At 35.5% G+C, this 21,581-nt stretch overlaps 1 protein-coding gene across 4 annotated transcripts in view; it reads right to left on the minus strand.

Annotated features, from left to right (window-relative positions):
- ddr2a (discoidin domain receptor tyrosine kinase 2a) overlaps positions 1–21,581 on the minus strand; it is a 40,447-nt gene that overhangs the window by 7,845 nt on the left and 11,021 nt on the right. For 2 of the 4 annotated variants that reach the window (XM_051896552.1, XM_051896550.1), the window contains exons 2-10: positions 15,005–15,112; positions 6,310–6,412; positions 5,774–6,005; positions 4,313–4,460; positions 2,817–2,919; positions 1,709–1,892; positions 1,250–1,490; positions 1,091–1,156; positions 749–861 (exon numbers count right to left, since the gene is read on the minus strand). In XM_051896552.1, the coding sequence (XP_051752512.1) occupies positions 749–861; positions 1,091–1,156; positions 1,250–1,490; positions 1,709–1,892; positions 2,817–2,919; positions 4,313–4,460; positions 5,774–6,005; positions 6,310–6,412; positions 15,005–15,110 (1,296 nt within the window). In that variant the 5' untranslated portion in view covers positions 15,111–15,112. Of the gene's footprint in view, positions 1–748; positions 886–1,090; positions 1,157–1,249; positions 1,491–1,708; positions 1,893–2,816; positions 2,920–4,312; positions 4,461–5,773; positions 6,006–6,309; positions 6,413–15,004; positions 15,113–21,581 lie in introns of all 4 variants that reach the window. The other 2 variants (XM_051896551.1, XM_051896549.1) reach the window with 1 other exon arrangement.

Raw genomic sequence — 21,581 nt, forward strand, 5'->3', positions numbered from 1 at the left:
GCCTTTTTTCATTCACATAAACACTGCAAAATAGCATTACGCTGTTTCAGGGGCCATGCAGAAAGACTACAATAACAGTTGGTCATAATCATCATCCTTGTTTATTACATTAAGGTCTGGTGGAGAATGGAAGTTTGTATGTAAGTTCATGTGGGAACATTCTGAGAAAAAGACATCATTTAAAGTCAGAATTGTACACATAATTAGACATAATTGGACACTTACACCACTGCTCAAAAGTTTGGACCCAGTAATGTTTTTTTTAAGTCTCTTTTGCTCACCAAGGCTGCATTTATTTGGTCAAAAATACAGTAAAGCAATAATATTGTGAAATTGTATTACAATTTCTCTATAGATCTCTTTTCTATTTTAATATATTTTTACATTTTCAGCAGCAATTCAGTATCACATGATCCTTCAGAAATCATTCTAATATGCTGATTTGGTGCTCAAAGAAAAATGTTTTTATTATCAATGATGGTTTTTGTGAAAACTGTGGTTTTTTTTCAGGATTCTTTGATGAATAGAAAGCTTAAAAACAGCATTTATTTGAAATATAAATATTTTATGTGTTCTTTTAATGTGTCCTTGCTGAATAAAAGCACTGATTTAAAAAAAAACAAAAAAAAACAAAACTTATTGACTCCAAACTTTTAAAAGGTAGTGTAGGTCATTTTAGAAGTCTTTTTAATCACATTTTAAAGAATCTACATGGTTTAAATATTAGATTTATTTAATTCTATCTCACCTTCTCAAGCATCTTTTGCCACACTTGTCTCCATAATATAATAACAATAATGGCCACTAAAATGAAGATGATGGCGACCAAGCAGCCAATCAAGATCCGAGTATTGCTGTCATCTACTTTGTGGGTGGGGTCATCCTCTAAGAAAGAGGTAAAGAGAAAGATAACCTGTAAAGTGGAAACCTGTAAAGTGTTCTTGAGCTATGGAAAGGTGCTATATAAATTAAACTTATATTATTATTGATGAAATTACACTCCAGAAAAGATGAATGAAGTTTATCCAAATGGCACAGAAACTGCTGGTTCTCAACATATGACTGAATTAGGAGCAGTGGGGAATCTGACCTGGCTGATTGCTGGTGGGAGGACCGGGCTTGGGGGGAGCCAGAGTTGTGTTGTACATGGCTGTATCTGAAATCAGGGTGTTAAAACAGTCATTTATACAATGACTGTGCCATTATGAAACAATTTTGAACATGCAAATTTGCATGGTCTTTTACTAACCTGACTGGAAGGTGATTTCACTGAACATCATCCAGATGTCAGAAAAGTAGTACTGGCATTTAATAGCACTGGCCATGTGATTGTAGAGTGAGACGGTGACGAAGCGGGCACTGGGGTTGACATCGTCCATTACAGGGCTGAATGATATAGGTGTGGACTCCCAGTCCGACTCTGAGCGGAAATAACACACCACCTTCTGAAAGGTCTTTACCCTTTGGGAGAACATGTTGTTGCAGTGCACCTGAATCAATTAGGATTAAAGGGAGAGAGAATGAATACAAAAGCATTATTATGGGTGTAATTTAGGAAGAGTTGGGTAATTTAAACCTTTAATCCTTACAATAAGCTTAATTATATTTAAGTTTCAGCAATTATATAGATTGCACCTTTAACAACACCCTCTTATGCTTGCTTTCCCAGAAAGTTTATATGACAGAAGAGACATGACAGATTTTATACCTTCATGGTGGTGAAGTTGCGGGTACGGTCAAACTCAAACATGATCTCAACATAACCATTGGGAAAGCTCTCGTTGGTCCAGCCGACATAGTCATAACCAGGCCATACGTTGTACACGTGACTGTGTTTGAAGTCATCGAGACCACACATGCCATCCGTTAGCTGCCCAAGTCCTTCTGTCATACTACAGAGGAGAGTAAACACAGAATGTATGTTTTGTGTGTGTGTGTGTGTGTGTATATATATATATATATATATATATATATATATATATATATATATATAATGGTTTTAATGAATGTACAGATATGTTATTTACAAGCGTACAGTTTATGTAATTTATAAATGTGCTTTAGATGTTTTATCGCTAAATAATGAATAAAATAAAATAAATATATCGCTAATAATGAATAAAATATAAATAAAATAAATTAATAATAAAAAATAAAAATTTTTGATTACTCATTATTATCAAGTCTCTTGCATATTGCATTTATTGTCCTGACTAAAATTGTGTGATGGATGTTGGCATATTGCTCCGTTTATATCATTTCACCACTAGATGGCGGCATTATATAAGCCTTTATCTTAATTTTTCCCAGCAATGACACTTGTCGCTCTTGTGATAGTTTAATGACTATGAATATGTGGATTTCTACTTTGCGGTTTTCTGCCAGCTCTGTCATACAAACACAAGAAGGTAAACACACTTTGCACTGTGTCATGGAAGGTATTGTTCAGGGAGCAATGAGTCAATTTCTCCTGTGAACATTGTGAAACCACTGTGACTCTCTCCGGTCCTGGCGCCTTGCTGTCCCCATAGTAACCAAGCAATAACAGGCCAGCTAAGCTTGTCCGTATTGTGTAACTGATTTGGGATCAAATTTTCCCTGTGCCAGGCATCAGGTAAACCGGTCAGTTCCAACCATACTGACTCTGAATCAGTCGTCAGCGGAGAAATATTGGCATTTAGTCGTACATCATATATTGTACGTTAAAACGTCAAAGCAAACTCATTTTACTATACATTCAAACTTCTCTAAATGATTATTTTGGTGTATCCCGTATCTTCCTCATTTATTCTCAAGCTTATGAATAGTGTACTGACCTGTAACTCATGGCGCCATCATACACAGAGTCATTGAGATAAATATACTGTCCATTGAGAGTCATCTGCTGGCCAAGTGGAGAATTATATGACACCAAGCCATCTAGAAACAGCCACAGGAGAACAATGTCAACTCATTTTTCTTTTGTCAGGTGTCCCAAATTGGAAATGTTCAAGGATGTTCTGTGCTATGACTATAATGATGATTCATCTTACTGAAGGACTTTAGAGTTGTCATTACAAAAAGATAAAAATCTCATATGCATTTCCATAACAGCAGAGAGAGAGAGAGAGAGAGATCGTGGGGGTTGTGAAGACTGTGTCCTCATCAATATCATATACACTCCTAAAAAAATAAAAGTTCCAAAAATGGGTTTTCGCAATGGTGCCATTTTTGTGCCACTGAAGAACCTTTCAGTGAAATTTTTTTCTTGGTGTAAAAAACATTTTAGTAATCTAAAGAACATGTGTGACATACATAAATGTAAATGTGTTAGATTTGAGACAATCTGTATGCTAGTGTATTCGTAAACATTGCCTAAATTAATTTTTAACAGATTTAAAATGTAAAATTTATAGTTGTTCTATTCCAGTAAAATAGTCCAAAAAAATGATGACTCATGTTGCACCACCCAAACTTCCAGTTTCATTAGGAAATACCTCAACACAGGACAGAAAACCACATGAAGCTATTTAATTGACCTTTAATTGAACTGCGTCCTTAAAAGTACAGTAAGCGATTTCTGAGAAACGCTGTTGAAAGTGGATTGGACAGAGCACTACAACACATTTAGTAGCTAATCAGCAGTAGGGGGCATATACACTCATGATGGGGGAGGAGAGAGAGTGAGCAAGAGGGAGATTTGAAGAAAGACTGTACAAAGAGAGATGGCTGAGAGACATTATAAAAGAGAAAAGGTCAGAGGAATATCACTGGAAAAAAAAGGGTTATGATCAGGACCCGCATTAATATTAGAAAAGCTTTCCAGCGCTGGAGAGACCTAGAAGCGGGAAGACCTGAAAACGGACGTTGTGTTGTTTCTGCTCCATATGTGGGTAAAATTGGATTGCTATGTTTAACAGAACCAAGATATGCTGCCTGTTGTTGTAATGTTAGCTATAGTAACAGGACAGTTTTGAGTGTCATTTGTCTGTAGCTGGTGTGCTGCTGGTGATTAACAACAAACTCTTGCTTGTATATACTCTTGTGTACTGTATGTTCATTTTTTGTGCTTCCTTGTCGTTTGTTCGTCATCTTCACTTTATTTTTCGAGAAGCGTTATTTTGCTTCACTTCAGCTGTGGAAAAGAGACATCCACTCCACAGGGAGGGGTGTGTTTGTTTGTCTTGATTTCAAATATCAACAGTGTTTCTCAGAAATCTCTTACTGCACCTTTAAAGGGATATTTCACCCAAAAATGAACCAGTGAAACACAAAAGAAGATATTTTGAAGAGCATTGGGGGCCAAACAACGTTAGACAGTTGTCAGACTTACCCAGCCACTCACAGCCATACAGTTCCACACGCATGCAAACGTTCATTGAGTGATCGATGACGGGCATGAAGCGGACAAAACGTGCAATGATGGGCGGCTCCAAGTCCTTCAGCACAATGTCATATGCATTCCTGTTCCCCTCAATCACCTTCACAACAGAAAAACTTACATTTAGATTTTCCAGTGACATACACATGGCCAAAAGTATGTGGATGAAAGCAAATTGCTTGTTTAACATTTAATTTAATAATCATGAGCATTACTAGGGAGTTGGTCCTCTCTAACAGTTGCACTTCTGGGACAGCTTTGCTGGAATTTGCTCTGATTTAGACACTGTTATCAGTGAGGTCAGGCACAGATGTTAGGTGACAGGGCCTGGCTAGCAGCTGACGCTCCAATTAATCCCAGAAGTGTTTAATTTGGTTCAGATCTCCACACCAGATCCAGAAAACCTTTTCTTTATGGACTTTTCTGTGTACAGAGGCACTGAAACAGGAAAGTTATGTCCCATCCTGAAAAGGGTTGTCAATGGAGACTGCATGGGTGTACAGTATGCTTGATTTTATGCACCTCAAAAAGGTGTAGCAGAAAAAATCATGTCGAATGGTGCCCACATAGTTTTTTACCTCTACATCGCAATAACTACTCACATATTCTAGCTACATAACATTCAAATGTGACTTGTGAGTTTTTATGTTGTGTTCTTTGGACCTAAATTTAATTCGCAATCATTCAGCTCGCAAAACAAATTTCCACTAATAAAATGACATAAATAACTTTTGTGATAATTATTATTAATAAGATATTCATAGCATTATCAATAATATAATATAATATAATATAATATAATATAATATAATTTAATATTTATTACTAGTAATAGCTAATTACCCCAGTCTTCAGGGTCACATGATCCTTCAGAAATCATTGTAATATGCTGATCTGGTGCACAAGAAATATTTCTTATTTTTATAAATGTTAAGATTTTTGGAAACCCATGACACATTTTTCAGGATTCTTTGATTAATAGAAAGTTCAAAACAACAGCATTTATTTGAAATAATAATAATATATTTTGTAACATTATAATATAATATAATATAATATAATATAATATAATACACATGTGTTATTATTTTTCTGAAAGAAAACAATAATTAATACATTTATCTAAATTAATTTAATTAATATATGCATTAAAATAAAATAAAATAATAAAATACAATTAATTAAGTGAATGAATAAAACAAACAAACAAACAAACAAAAAAAAAAACATTACAATATTCCTAAATGTTATCAGTCAAAAACAGGTAATATTGCTCAATTTCTATATTCTTCATGTAGTTGTCTCCTTATAATGAAAAGATCTAATTAACAGTAATATGTAATAAGTTGAATAAGGTGACGCATGTAAATGAGTTCTTTATTATAGCACAGAGAGCAGTGTATTAGTGTGTACCTCTTTGCCCTGCCTGTTGCGCCAGGAGATCCAGCGGCTGCCATCGCGGCTATATTTGATCTTGTAGGTCTGGGCAAACTCATTACCAATGCCCCCTGCGTGACGTCCCTGAGTGCCCACCAGAGTGATGAAGTGCAGAGAACGGAGGTCAATCTGCAGGAACTCGTTCATATTCTCAGGTTCTCCTGCTATCTCAGGGCACCACGCACCATCTCCTTCCTCACAGTCCAGCCTATGATAAAAAGAAAAATACACTTAAACATCTGTTTAAACTACAGCAATCTCTCTGGATCTTTGGTCTCTGGGCTGCATCATAAATTAGTCTAAAATTGTTCATTTTGGGAGACGGGGAATGTGTTGGGAACACTTAAAATCAGTGAAAATGCAGAAGCAATATATGGAGGAAGCATAATTACATCATTTTAGTGAGGCTAAGAAGAGGCCACACACAGTTCCCCAGATGTGGTTTGCTCCCACCAAGATAACCTGCACTAGAACTCATGGAAAACACGGTGTGTGTGTGTGTGTGCTCATACCTGCCATACTTTGCTGCTGTTGAGTCTGACCACTGACTGGAAGCTGAGATGTCTTCATCTAAGATCTGGCCTCTGGACATTCCTAACGGGGACCGACACACACCTGTAAAAAAGTAGTTAGTGTTTATATGCCCACCAACTTTTTTTAATGCAAATAACACTGTAAAGTCACACACATGAATCTAAAAAAACTCATAAGCATGCAGACAATACTTAAAGAGATGAAAATTCTGTCATCATTTACTCACCCTCAGGTTGTTCCAAACATGTATGAATTTCTTTCTTCTGCTGAACGCAAAAGAAGATATTTTGAAGAATAAGAATTTGAACAGTTGATGGGCCCTATTGATTTCCATAGTATTTTTTTCCATACTATAGAAGTCAATGGGTCCCATCAACTGTTTGGTTACCCATATTCTTCATAATATCTTCTTTTGTGTTCAGCAGAAGAAAAAAATTCATACAGGTTTGGAACAACCTGAGGGTGAGTAAATGATGACTTTTCATTTTTGGGCAAACTACCCCTTTAATGTTCATGTAACTTTCATACAGCATTTTTTTTTTTTTTTTAATTCCTATTTCCTATGCATTTCAGTAGCTTCCCCGTATTTGCCTACATGAACATTTGATAGTCACTAAAATGTAAACAATTTTTAGCACCTGACTTTTTTTGAATAATATTTCATAATACAGACTGATTCACTCCGTGAGAGAAATAGACAGAAATGCAAACATTTTGGTATATATATATACAATGTTTTAGTAATAAAATATTTACAGATAAATGATTATCATTACAATATACATCATCATTATAAAAATATAAAATATTCATAAAATTGTTTTCTTTGTGTTCAAAAACAGCATGTAAAACATGTCTAAATTATTTTATCATGGTATTTTACATTTTATTTTGAATGTATAGTACTTGGCAACAGTAGCTGATTGGTTGGAAAAAAAGTTAAAAAATACAATTTTAAGTCAAAAGGTGGACAAGAATAAATTAAGTCAATTTTTAAACATGCTAAAATGTACTTAATTATAGTTAAATTTGTCATGTGAGAAGGGATGGGTCTTGAAGAACCCCTGTGTAAAGAGAAGAGTGTAGGGCTTTAGACCATCACCCACTGATTGATTAAACAGTATATTTTAGAAACATTATTTTATATTTTGATTGCAAAAATCACTGTCAGAGCAAAAGAGGATATATGAACTCTCTTAATCTCTCATAATATCTCTCTGTTTGAGTGTCTGTGTGAAGGTCCGGACATGTAAAAAAAAAAAAAAAAGTGTACAAGGACACTCCTATTCCAAGTGGCCCCTCCATTTCAACAAAATAGGCTTTGTGATCCTGCCAGCAATAGCAAGGATAGTGGTGAAGGACTTTTTGTCTCTCTTTTCATTTTTTTTTTCTGTCTCTCCTCCAAATGTTTGCTTAAAAGTCAAGATGGGGGAAACCTCAGAGGCTTGGTTTTGGCAATGACAAGCTGATATAATCCAAAACGAGCTGAATCCCCCAACAAAAAGCTCTTCCAGATGTAACAGAACGGCATCCACCTCCCCCATCACTCTCTCTCTTTCTTTAACACACATATGCACTCATGCTCAAAAACAGACATATATACTTTAACACGCTAAGACTGGGCAATATAGAGAATATTCATTATATAACAATATATTTCATTTTTGAGGCAATATTAAGTTAAGCAATATTTAATATTGTGTATATTTTAATGCACTTTTCATATATTAAATTGTAATATACAAAATGTAAATTTTCTTTTGTTATATATTATACTATATTTAGTAAATATATAATTATTAAATATATATTTTTATTTTTTCAAATTTCATAAATTAAATAATTTTAGCTGCATCATTTATCTCTAATATATATATATATATATATTTCATATTTCATAAATTAATTTTAGCTGTATCACTCAGCTCAAATATTCACACACAAAAAGAGAAAGAGTATGTGCTTTCATAGTTAAGGGCAAAGTTTTCATAGCTTTGTGAACGCAGGCAAAGCAGTGTTAGACTATTGACACAAGAGCGCCACATAGATAAAATGTCTTTCAAATGTAGTAGCCTACTGTTCGGCTGCAGACTCGGGGCCAACTGTGTATGTTGACAGATGATCTCACAAGGTCACAATAAGAAAAAGCATGACAGTGTAGTAAAATAATACGCAAATATGAACATAAGAGTGTATTCTCAGCAAACTGATCAATTAATGGCTTAATAATATAAGATGTAAAAGATGTGTAAAGAGAGCTTGTACCATTCATACATTCACAGCACTGTGTATTTACTCTGTTTTTCTACTCTCCAAGAGTGGACGGTTATAGCCTCAGTATCAGATGGAGTAAACATTCAGTTACTGAGTCTAAAAATATTCCTCACTTCAGAAAGGTGGAAAAATACTCATGTTGTGTGAAGAAACTGTGGCTTTTGGTCTTTCCTCTCTCTCTTTCTCTTATGGGCCACTCTGGTCTTGTGCAGTAATTCATTGGTCCGAATGGCGCTTATTTCCCCCTCCTGCCAACCAGTTTTTTCCATCTTTAATCCTTGTGAATGGCACATTTGTTCCACCATGTTTGCTGTCTAACTGCAGGGTCCAAAACCTTGCACACACACATGTATACTAACATAAACACACTTTTAAAAGAAGAGGCACTTACATTTTTTCTTTTCTTTCTTTTTTTACAGTAGAAAAAAGTAAGTCTATAACTCAAAGTGGAAAAAAGCAGAGAGTAGGATGGTATAACTACAGTCTTCGGGAATTTTAAACAGAGGAAAGTTGGCAGAAGAGATCTCATAGCTACTGAGTTCAGCAACACACTTTTCCAGAAGTAGGAAAAAATGCAGCTTTATTTCCAGCGGAAATATAACGGAGCAAAACTGATATTTAAAGAGGTTACAGCATCTCTCTCCTGGAAAGAACGGAAATTCACCACCTTCGTGGAAAGCAGCAATTTATACAATTGATCTGAAACACTGTCATTAACCTCTGTCACTAAAACTAAGGTCAACTAGCTGAATACCGAAACGATCAAACTGTAAATGTGAGAAAGACTGCTGCCGTGACTTATGATCTGCAGAAACAAATATCTGAAAAACACACAGAGCCTTGGAGCAAAAAAAAAAAGGAGTAAGAAATAGAAGCTTTTTCAATATACTTTCCTGTTGTCAAAATGTCTGGTATGTACAAGCCACAGACTCCAGTCTGATTGTTGAATCCATTGTAAACAATCATGCTTGCGCTCCTGCTACATTCAATAATAAACTCAAAGCAAGGTCACATCCTCACACAGAGCTCACACGCAGTTCAATGAGGTTTGAGTGATGGACTCTATCCCGTTACATTTCACCACTCCTTTAGCATGGTGTTCTTTCCTTCCTAACCACCAACCTGTAAAAAAAATCGAAACTGAAGATTTTTTAAGTGTCTGTGATGAGAAGTAATAATATTCAGCAGCAATTATGGGATACCATGATATATCGTTACGGCAGTGTTTCAAAGTACTGTAGTGTATTGATCCAAACTGTAAAGCACAGCCCAAAAAAAGAAAGAAAGAAAAAAAGAGCAAACACACACACACACACACACACACACACACACACACACACACACACACACACACACACAACAAAAACAACAATATGCAAATGGTAATCAATGGTGGGCTTGTCATGATAATTATTTCCACCATGTCATTATAAATTTGTATTTTAAAATGAAGTGTACAGGAAACTTGTCATTTCTCAAGAACATGGTAAAAATAATATATATTTAAGGGCACCTATTATGCCCCTTTTAACAAGATTTAAAATAAGTCTCTGATGTCCCCAGAGTGTGTATGTGAAGTTTTAGCTCAAAATACCCCACAGATATTTTTTATAGCATGTTAAAATTGCCACTTTTTGGGGGTGAGCAAAAACGCGCCGTTTTAGTGTGTGTCCCTTTAAATGCAAATGAGCTGCTTCCGGCCTAAGGGGCGAAGCTTCAAGTGCTCATTCTCCGGTGTCAGGATGCACTTATAATGTTAGAAACTGTCAGTAACAGAGTTCAGTCCGAGCCAGATTCGAGCAATAATGCCTACGGAGCCAGGGAATAAATGATGAATGGAGATAGAACAGGTATAGTTTAGTTTAATTACGGTTATAACTTATGTTGTCATCTTGCTTTTATCCATTATTAGTACAAGCCTGTTGTAGCGGAACCTGTCGAATGATGGCCAAAACATTACTGATGAGTTTTATGACATTTATTGTACTTCATACAAAAGATGAAGTGTGCATTTTGACTGTAGAAAATCACTGTAAGAGCTTAATAAAACACAGTGCAAGAAGTGTGCATTAAAATATTATCCATAAACTCTCTCTCCCCCTTGCATTATCATCAACATACACAGTGAATTACGCAAACACTCGTTACAATAAACAGTAAACAAATATACAGACCTTATGCCATTTCAGTGGGTGCTTAATAAACTGGTAAGCTTTTTATCCGTAAATCAACTCAGATGAACTATAATAAAGTGTGTGCTTTCCCTTTCATTACTGCCGTATCCAGTATCACTCTGGAGACTGTAAGCTGGATCACGAACAGTTGGTAGAGATCCATCCCTGAGTAACAACTTTTTAGCAAGACCTGTGTTTTGTATTGTCCCTTTGAATTGACATTCGTTCACAAAACAGTCTGGTGTAAAATGATTCGCACAGACATAAACGAATTTAGGTATATGGGGGCGAAATCCATTCAAAAATAAAAATAATCCACTGAGTCTTCAGAGGCTCTGATGTCAGGAGTACATGGAGATCATGGCCGGCCCAAGCTTTTATGGGGCCCTAAGCAGAATTTTATTTGGGGGCCTCTCGGTTAAATAACTTAAGATAAAAAGTATCTTCTTATATAAAAAATAAATGTAAATGTACAAAATGGACAATATTAAATTAAATACGTAAATAATGACATAAAATTACCAGTTCAGATAGACCTGTAGGAAGATAACAATAATAAATGTATTAACATTAAAGGAAAAGTTCACCCAAAAATAAAAATTCCTGAATGAATTTCTTTCTTCTGCTGAACACAACATAAGATATTTTGAAGAATGTGGGTTGCTGGTCACCAACTCTTTGATTACCCACATTCTTCAAAATTTCTTATTTTGTGTTCAGCAGGAGAAAGAAATTAATACAGGTTTGGAACAATATGAGAGTGAGTAAATAATGACAATTTTCATTTTTGGGTGAACTGTCCCTTTAAGGACGAGGGCAGTTTGTTTACTATTTGGTGGCTGTTACTTTAAGACCTGCACACATCTAAAATAGACACGCATCTGATTTTCTCTCAACTGATTACTTTCACTTTAGACATAACCAGTTGTGTTTATGTAAACCTTGTGTGTATTCGACAGAATTAGTGCAATCAGACGTGAAAGATAAAGTCCACTATTCGGGCGCTGATTGACAGGCTGTTAGTGTGTGCACGCGCGGTTCGGATGAACGTGCTAAGAAAAAGCGCATGTCAGAATGAAATGAATGAAATGTTTAACTGGCAAGGCTTTGAAGCGCATGCAAATAATGAACTTTTGTGATTGTGAATAAGTGCAGAGTCCCGTGAGTGTAACTCTACCGCTGTGTTAATGTGATGCAAATGTACGTCGAGTTGTACAGTATTTGGACGGAGGCGCCAGAACTGCAACTGAGGGAATAAGCGCTGTAAAAATCAAGCTGTCATTTAATTTGCTCTTGGGGCCCCCTGGTGGCGGCGCGGCCCTAAGCAGCTGCTTAGTTCGCTTATAGGGAGGTCCGGCTCTGATGGAGATGTTATGTTCACTCTTACATCCAACAACAAAACACCTCAATCACTTACGAGACATTCTTGTCGCTACAGCTGTTCCAGCCTGGAGAAAATGGTGGACTGTGTACAACTCGCTCAGTGCGGGGTCTATGCTAATACGACAGAGTCTGTCAGCAGTCGTGGGCGGGGCCTGTGCAAAGTGACGTCACTGTGCCCAGAATCTGCAAACGGCTTGTTCTGAGACACTGCTTATTATTTATGGGAATAAAAAAAGCAGTGGGTGAATTTTTATCATTATAGGGTGGTTGTGTACACACACTGCCAACACACATTTATGTTCAAACACCATGTAAAAGTGAATTTTGCATAATAGGTGCCCTTTAAAGTTATTTACACAGGAACTCTTCATGAATGCAGACTTTCTTGAAACTCAATTCTCAAGATCGTGTTTCTGGAAGGAAGGAAGAAAGGAAGGATAGACGGAATGAATGAATGAATGAATAATCAAGAAAATGGAGCAAGAAAATGCAAATATAATGCATTGCATACAGGTGTATACAGGTTTTTATGTTTAATTATTTTTAATGATAATGTCTCATGTATAAATAATTAATTTATGTAAATGATTTAAATATTGTCGTTTTTTTCACATTATATGAGAATGAGATTTATTTTTTTTACTTCAATTGTCATGAAAATAATGTCACAAATTAAAATCTTAATGTTCCTAATAATAGGCTTAATTTTCCTTATGCAAAACAAAAAAATTCTTTCCTTATTTCTTTCTTTTAATTTTGGGGTGAAAATGCTTGGCAGGGCCCCTCATGGCTCCTTCACCCACTTCTCTCTGATACTTTTAAACCGGAAAGTAACAATCCAGAGCGTTTGGTCAGCAACAGAACAGCTGAGTGTAATTCTGTTATTTTTGCTTGTACCACAAACCGTCTAAAGGCTTTAAAACAATTCAGAGTCCCTTTACATAAACCACACAGAAGGATTTTTAACAAAGCATTTCACATATTCCATATTTACTTTAAAACAAGCCAAACATTACTTTGTAGTTCGACCAAGCAAAGCGACAATTAAACCATCTGGATGGACTGGTATCCTCCTCTATGATACATAAAAGCACAATATGGCTTTAAAGGGTTAGTTCACCCAAAAATGAAAATAATGTCATTTATTACTCACCCTCATGTCGTTCTATACCCGTAAGACCTTCGTTCATCTTCGGAACACAAATTAAAATATTTTGATTAAATCCGATGGCTCAGCGAGGCCTGCATTCACAGCAATGACATTTCCTCTCTCAAGGTCCGTAAAGGTACTAAAAACATATTTAAAACAGTTCATGCGAGTTCAGTGGTTCTACCTTAATATTATAAAGCGACGAGAATACTTTTTGTGTGCCAAAAAAACAAAATAACGACTTTTCAACAATATAGTGATGGGCCGATTTTAAAACACTGCTTCGGAGCTTTGCGAATCGAATCAGTGACTCGGAGCGCCAAAGTCACGTGATTTCAGCAGTTTAGCCGTTTGATAGGAGATCCGAATCACTGATTCGATTCGTAAAGCTCCGAAGCAGTGTTTTGAAATCGACCCATCACTATATTTTTGAAAAGTCGTTATTTTGGTTTTTTTTGGTGCACAAAAAGTATTCTCGTCGTTTTATAATATTAAGGTAGAACCACTGAACTCACATGAACTGTTTTAAATATGTTTTTAGTACCTTTATGGATCTTGAGAGAGGAAATGTCATTGCTTTGAATGGAGGCCTAGCTGAGCCATCGGATTTAATCAAAATATCTTAATTTGTGTTCCAAAGATGAATGAAGGCCTGACTGAGTAATAAATGGCATTATTTTCATTTTTGGGTGAACTAACCCTTTAAAATAAACCATTGAAGAACATTATGCACTTAAAACTACACTACAAATACGAATGTTTGGGTTTTAAAACACAATGCATTTTCAATATTAGGCTTTATCGTCATGCCTAAGGCCTTAATTTGTTAAAATATGGCAGAGCAACTGACAAAAGATCAGTGGAAGGAAGCAATGTCACCCTAGGTAATCAAACTCATCTGCTTCATAAAGGAACACAGCCCAATATAGTACAAGAGCACAGTGTGGTTTTCATCCTGGGGGATCCCAGAAGAAACTGTCTCTAGCCATGGTGGTATTAGCTGCTTTCCAGACTTATGCTTTAGTCTCTACTGTACGGCTGCTCACCATGAGCTGGCTTCTGGTTTCCTTGTAAAATATAATTGAACCTCACATTGACATCACACTTTCCTCCCCACAAACCACCCATGCTAGAGAGAAAAGGCTAGAGTTGAAAGACACAGATAAAAGAGAAGAAGTCATGAGAACCAGGATGGAATTTGGGCATCTTCCAGACCTTATTCAGACCTCAATATATTTTACTGATCACAACTACAGTACAAGGCTGCTAGTTTCAAATCTAGTAAAAAAAAAATCAGCAAACTGACTTTCAGAAAAACATAAATTCATGGACAATAAAATCGGATATTGTGACCACATGCTGTTAGTGGTACCACAACAACTGATTTCCATAGTGACTTGTCTCATAAATTTTCTCATAAATAAAGTTTTTGAATTTAACCCCAGAGCAAATTTATGTCACCAATGTCTGCACTGCTGTAGCTGTTCAGTTAATATAATATTGTAGACTAGTAGTTAAGATTTGGGCTTGAGTTCCTACAAACTCTGAAATTCATGAGTTATCATCATTGTAAGCCATTAAACTCCAGGTCACAGGTCGCTTTGGATAAAATTATCAGCTAAATGACTAAATTGTACATTTTACAGCTTGAGTTATTTAATCTCATTTTATACAATGAAAAAACATAACTACCTGGATTTACTTGAGACTTGACAGCTCCTGATAGGTAAAGGAGAATAAGGAGCGGAAAGAGCATCTTCCAAAGTTGCTTCATCTCAGGCGGAGACGGGACTATCATTCCTGGAGAATGAGACACACGGTTAGAAAAAACTCATGACTTCATTTCACCACAGACATCCAGGAACTGCTCTAACATGATTTCTCTAAGATTTAACTGGGAATCAAGAGGAATAAACTGTACCTCAACAACCCTTGAGCAAATTTCAGCCCAGGCTTCGGCCGCATGACAGTATTTATTTATGACGTTCCAAGCTTGTATGACTTTCTTTCTTCTGTGTAACACAAAGAAGATATTTTGAAGAAATATGTTTTACATCAATGAAAGCCAAAGCCAAAACATTCTTCAAAATATCTTCTTTTGTGTTACACCGAAGAAAGAAAGTCATTCAAGTTTGGAACGGCAATAGAGTGCTTTTCAACACGATTATGCTGCCCAATTGCGTATCCCAACAGCTGGTCTTCAATCCTTTCATTCAGTTTTTATTCTCCCATTAGGCACTAAGCTATGACATAAGTTTAATGGGAAAACAGGTTGTTGTTATTTTGAGGCAATGGTTTTATTTGGTCAATAAAGATGCAATAATTGCCTGCAGAACATAATGGAATTTCCATATATTCATTATACTGACGTGAGAACAGCAACAACTGTTGAGAAAACTTCACAAGGCATTGTGGCTAGAGTTGAAAAAATTTACAAAGTCTCTGAGTTCAAAGAGAAAATACTTGCTCTCTGGATTTACTTCAAGTGCTGACCATCAAAACTGTTTATGAAGGTCTGCTTTGTACATATAATTTTGAGCAAACAAAGACACAATAAAACTTGCCAGCACATCTTAACATTCATATTTACATTAATTCAGTATGCAGATGCTTCTGTTTAAAGTATGCTATAAAAAGTTTAGAAAAAAAACAAAAAAAACAGAACATTACAAAAATCCTATTCTTAATTTGTATCTTTGTCTTGTAAAAACTTCACTGAGAAGCAAAACGGCATGATATACTTATGACATACCTGTGACATATGAGATGTAGATATTACTAATAAACAGTCAAAACACAGTTGACTACCTTTTTGAAAAACAAGTGCAATTAATTGTATTCAATGTGCACTTGTAGTGTACTTCAAATCTTAAAAGTATTATTATGCAATTAAATATAAAGATGTACTTAAGTTCTATTTAAGTGGACCAAAAAGCATTCTAAAGTTCAGGTAACTGCATTAATATAAATCTAATTTAATAACACATCTTGCAATTACATGCAATTGAGTGTCCAAAAACATTACATTCAGTTTGTACTTAAGTATATTCTTTTAAAGTATTATTTCCATAATTAGTACTCTTTTTAAAAGTATGCTAAAGTGTACTTCTTTTTCACAAGGGTACTTCTAATAATTTATGTATTTATGTATGTATCTAATTACATTTATGTATATGTTACAGTTTGCTGTGTAGATAATCCACAGAGAGAGATGCAGAATACAGGAAGACAATTAAAGATATTTGTAATGAACGACAGGAACATAAACTCTAAAGATGAAACAACGTTAACACTGGACAAGGAGCTAAGGACAACTCGGGGCTTACAAGGGAAGATAATCAACAGAACAGGGAACAGATGTGTAACTCAATTAGAAACCATGGAAACAAACAAGAAACTAGAACTCAGGCAAACAGGAACAGGGTAACCCAAACTAAAACACAAGCTTCTGAAATTGTGTGCAAGTTTTTGAAAACGATACCATTATCATCTTCATGTAAAAAAACAAAGCAATTTTGTGAAAACGGTGACGTCATGCGCATGCATATTTCGTGTTCAGTCTATAGGCGTGTAATGTTTCTTTACAAAGTTTCTTTACAACTAGTGGCCTGGCAGCATAATACAGTGTTTTTTGTTGTTTTCACAGATCCCTGTGAATAGGGATCGTTTTGACAACATTGTCATCTCGTCCCCTTGGAATTATAAGGTTCTATCTGACATTTTTGTCAAAATTGAGTTATTCACATATTCATATTCTGTGACAACTTATTTACATTATGTGATGTTTCTTTTTTTAAGTTGTGTACATTTTGGTACTTTTTTTTTTTTTAGAAAACAAAAAGGTTCTATCTACAAAGTCGACCTCTAACTTGGCTCTATAAATTATTAAACTTTGTTAAACACCTTTGCTGAAGCATTGTCTGTTTTCTTGCAGTTTTTTAGTCTTAAAATGTCTTAAATTTTACAATATTAAGGCTTAAAGGTCAAATACTTGATTAATTGATGGGGTCTTAATTACAACAATAAACGTTAGCATGTTATTTCAGCCATACTGATGTCTAGAGAGAAAGCCATTGTACATGTCCCACTTTCTGTGGAATAAAGTCCTGCTCAGATGTATTACAGTAGCTGCTTTCTGTCTAAACAAAAGGAAACTTAAACTTGAATGGTTCCTGCAATAATGTGTTAAATTACCCACCATATTCCTACCTAAATTTAACATCTGCACTGGACAAAATATTTAGCACTGCCTTTTATACTTAACTTGAACAAGAAAAAAATATTCATTTAAAATATGAAATAAATGTCATGAAAACCATTACATTTAACTTTCTCATGCATGTCAACACATTGTTACAACACTAATTTTGTGCTTTAAAACAAATTATAAGTAAACTGTTTGTGTTTCTTGAAAATTATTGCTTCATTTTTTTGGCAGATAGAACCTTATAATTCCAAGCGAAAAGTGGGTTTTTTTTTTTTTTTAGAATTAGAAGGTTCTGTCTGCGTTTGACCCGTTCCAAAAATCCCCATTTACAAATTTGAGAGTATTTTGATATTGTACATTTAGAATACATTTAGGCTCCCTGTCATTTTCATGTTTGAAAGAAACTTTTTCCCCATATAATTTTTGCTATATGGAATGCAAACACTTTGAAGCTCAATATCTCAAAACTGCTCAGAACGCAGATAGTGCCTTATAATTCTAAGGGTACGATCTGCAAAGGGAAAACTTTTCAGTTTTTAATACATTGTTGTCATGTAAACATACCCTAAAAACACAATGAAACCAAACATAACCCATACAGTATTTTATATTTACAAATAAAACATGATGTAGCTTAAATGTAGAAAAATACTTGTCATGTTGGCTAGTTTATAGCATAAATAGCTAGTTTCTCTAAGAGAAGCTTTCAGCATCTCTTAGCTAATTCTTCAGCTGCATTAAAGGTGCAGTAGGTGATCTGGGAAATGCTAACGTTAGCCTGCTGGCATTGAAAGCATACAATCCCACCCTCCCTGCAAATTGCCGTCCAAAGCCACGCTTCCTCCAAAACACATGAATACACACACACACAGCTGCTCTCAGCAAAGCGTCCTAAGAGATGGTGTTAAATGTTTCAAAGCACATAACATTACAATAATAATGAATGTAAACAACTTGGAGAGCTTGTACCTGACTGCTGCAGATTCATTTTGGTGTTAAAAGAACATGGATACGCATAATTCCGAGTCTGACTGAACAGCTCCGGTTAGAACGTCACGGGTTGCCATCTCTTAAACACAGAAGTTATGGCGTGAATGCAGCATAAGCTCGCTGTTTTGATTCAGTAGGAACTGTAAAAGGTGGCTGCAGTTTGTTTGTGATGCTCTGTGACTGACGTCTGTCTGCATAGCATGAAACGCGCTGATGACATATGATGTCTGCGCAAACAGAGTGTGCGAGGGTATGTAAAAACATACATTGACAGGCAGGTAGGACATCGTATTATTTAATTCGGACCGAATATAATAATTGTTTTAACATTTTATGGTCCTACGCCTTCCACAGACGATATATATTTATAAAAATACATTTAGACCATTTAACAGAGTGATTGCTATCAGGATATGAGACTTTCAACCAGTAACAAAAAATGTTGTTCAATCAACCTGAATAATAGCACATTTGGTTCAATGATGCAAATGTGCAAACGAGAGCTCTTGCTAAGTGTGTTTAACAGGATAGCGCATTTGCGATGCATTGGCTGAGCATTCATGTCTACATTTGTCTACTTGCAGGGTATGTTTCTGGCCTTGACATCACAAGAAAATAAAAAACTGACCAGGGGATGTGGACTGTCTGACTGTGGGTCAGACATTACCTCAGAGAGTGTGTTAGTGCCAGTATGAATGACCAGTTCAGTCAAAATGTCACTTCCCCCTCAACTGATCATACTATGAAATAGTACTGGCTGCTTATTACACGACATGTATGTTCTCAAACACCAGTGAACAACAGATCCGCTTATAACAAATGATTAGGGGAATGATATGTCAGGATATATTCTACAAAACTCAATGTTACATGACTGTTTCAATCATTCAGTCAACTATATTTAGTTTTATAAAGATGCTGCAGACTAAAACTAAGCTTGCGTTAATTATAATGGAGAAAATGAGATATAAATGCTGGATTGTCAACAAGCGCAGGATTACTCACTGGTTTTGACTGTGCATGACTGTCCTGGTTCTTTGAAGGTCTCAACACATGATTCATGATGGGTTATGTAACATGAACTTACACAAAGACAATTGTATCATCAACTTACCCTTATTTCATTAGAAAAAAAAGTTATTTTCCATGATTACAAATACAAGTAACAGAAGTTTTTGTTTCAAATAAGATGTAAAAGCACTAAAAAAAATATGAAAGTTGGTCCATACGACTATATTCCTCATAGCGCCTATTTATTGTAATTGAATAGAAAAAAGCTAATTTGTTCATTATAATACACAATATCTAGTAAATGGTACTACCGATTACAACCAATCTTGTAAAACGGTAAAGTGCTAAATTGTAAAAGCAAAAACTAGAAGTAGAATCATTTTCAGTAACTACGTCTTCATTAACCAATCCTTGTTGTGTCGCTAAAAACTATTTTGAACTAAACATACATTTTCTGATTGAAACAGCAGCATGCACATTTATCAAAGTTATATAAGTTCAGCCTAAAGTTTTTAAGGCTGGAACAAAAGTGACTTTGGATCTCTGCTGGATGCCTTAACAAGCCAAGAAAAGTCTTCATCATCAGCCAAACACAACTTTCCTCACAGGATTGGAGTAGGAGTGCCCTATATACGAACGTGTGATCAGGCATTTCTGCCTCTTGTGCCTCATTTAAGGTTGAGCATTTCAAAGAAGTTTTAAAAGATTGTCAAAGGCCCCATAGACTCAACATACAAAACACCTTTTGAACATTCACAAAGTTAAGAAGGCACACTAATCAGATGAACTCTGTAAAGATACAATAACAAAGTTTAACGTGACTTTATCACCATGAGTAGGGCAATTAGCATTTGCCCTTTATGTAAATAACAGAGTAGCTCCAAAGTATTTGGACACATCTGCCACACTAAGAATGCATTAATTTAATCTCATTTCATAAAACTGATGATTTCGGTCCTTAATTAGGATTGATCGAGCCATGTTCGAAGCCATTGTAAAATACTCTATAAACACACACCTGTGACCTCAATTCATTAGTATTAAACTGTATATGACTTTCTTCTTTCTGATGAACACAATCGGAGTTATATTAATATATATCCTGACGCTTAATGGCAGTGAACAGGGTCAACGAATTTGAAGCTCCAGAAAGTGCATCCATCCATCATAAACGTACTCCACAAGGCTCCGGGGGGTTAATAAAGGCCTTCTGAATCGGAGCGATGTGTTTGTGTAAGAAAAATATCCATATTTAACAAATTATGAAGTAAAATATCTAGTTTTGCCAGACCGCCTTCCGTATTCAACTTACAAAGAAAGTGTAACGCCTCTCGCAGTTCAAAATGTTTACGCTACATCCTACTACGCCTTTCATATTCAACTAATGAAAAACTGTCAGTTATGCTTTGTTCATAAGTTGAATATGGAAGGCAGTCTGGCGGAGGCTGGAGCCACGTGGAGTACGTTTATGATGGATGGATGCACTTTCTTGAGCTTCAAACTAGTTGGCCCCATTCACCGCCATTATAAAGCCTGGATGCGTCAGGATATTTATTATAACTCTGAGCGTGTTCATCAGAAAGAAGAAAGTCACACCTAGGATGGCTTGATGGTGAGTAAATCTTGGGGTAATTTTCATTTTAAAATGAACTAATCCCTTAAGGTCCATTCACACCAAGGACGATAACTATAATGATGAAGATATAGTTCTAAAAATGTAAAAGAATTGCAGAATCCACACCACAACTATAACGATAATGGCACAAACAAACAATATCATTGCAATCCCTTTCAGAATAAATTTTTTCAGCTGATGAACAATAAAAACATTGACAGACAATCAGAATCCATTCCGCTTTAAGAGCTCGAGCATTTAAAGTGGCAGATGACATAACAAATAATAATAATAATAAAAATAAAAATAAAAAAAACAGCCGAACAATCAATGAAAAGCCACCTGGAGTGGTTTTGCGGGTTTTGAGGGCTCAATAATGAGAAACAACTAACTCAGTTGTTCCTTTTTATGGTGTCTCTTATAAATGTGCTTTGTCTCCCCAGGGA

Source organism: Ctenopharyngodon idella, chromosome 6 (assembly GCF_019924925.1).
Source record: "Ctenopharyngodon idella isolate HZGC_01 chromosome 6, HZGC01, whole genome shotgun sequence".
NCBI lineage: Eukaryota > Metazoa > Chordata > Actinopteri > Cypriniformes > Xenocyprididae > Ctenopharyngodon > Ctenopharyngodon idella.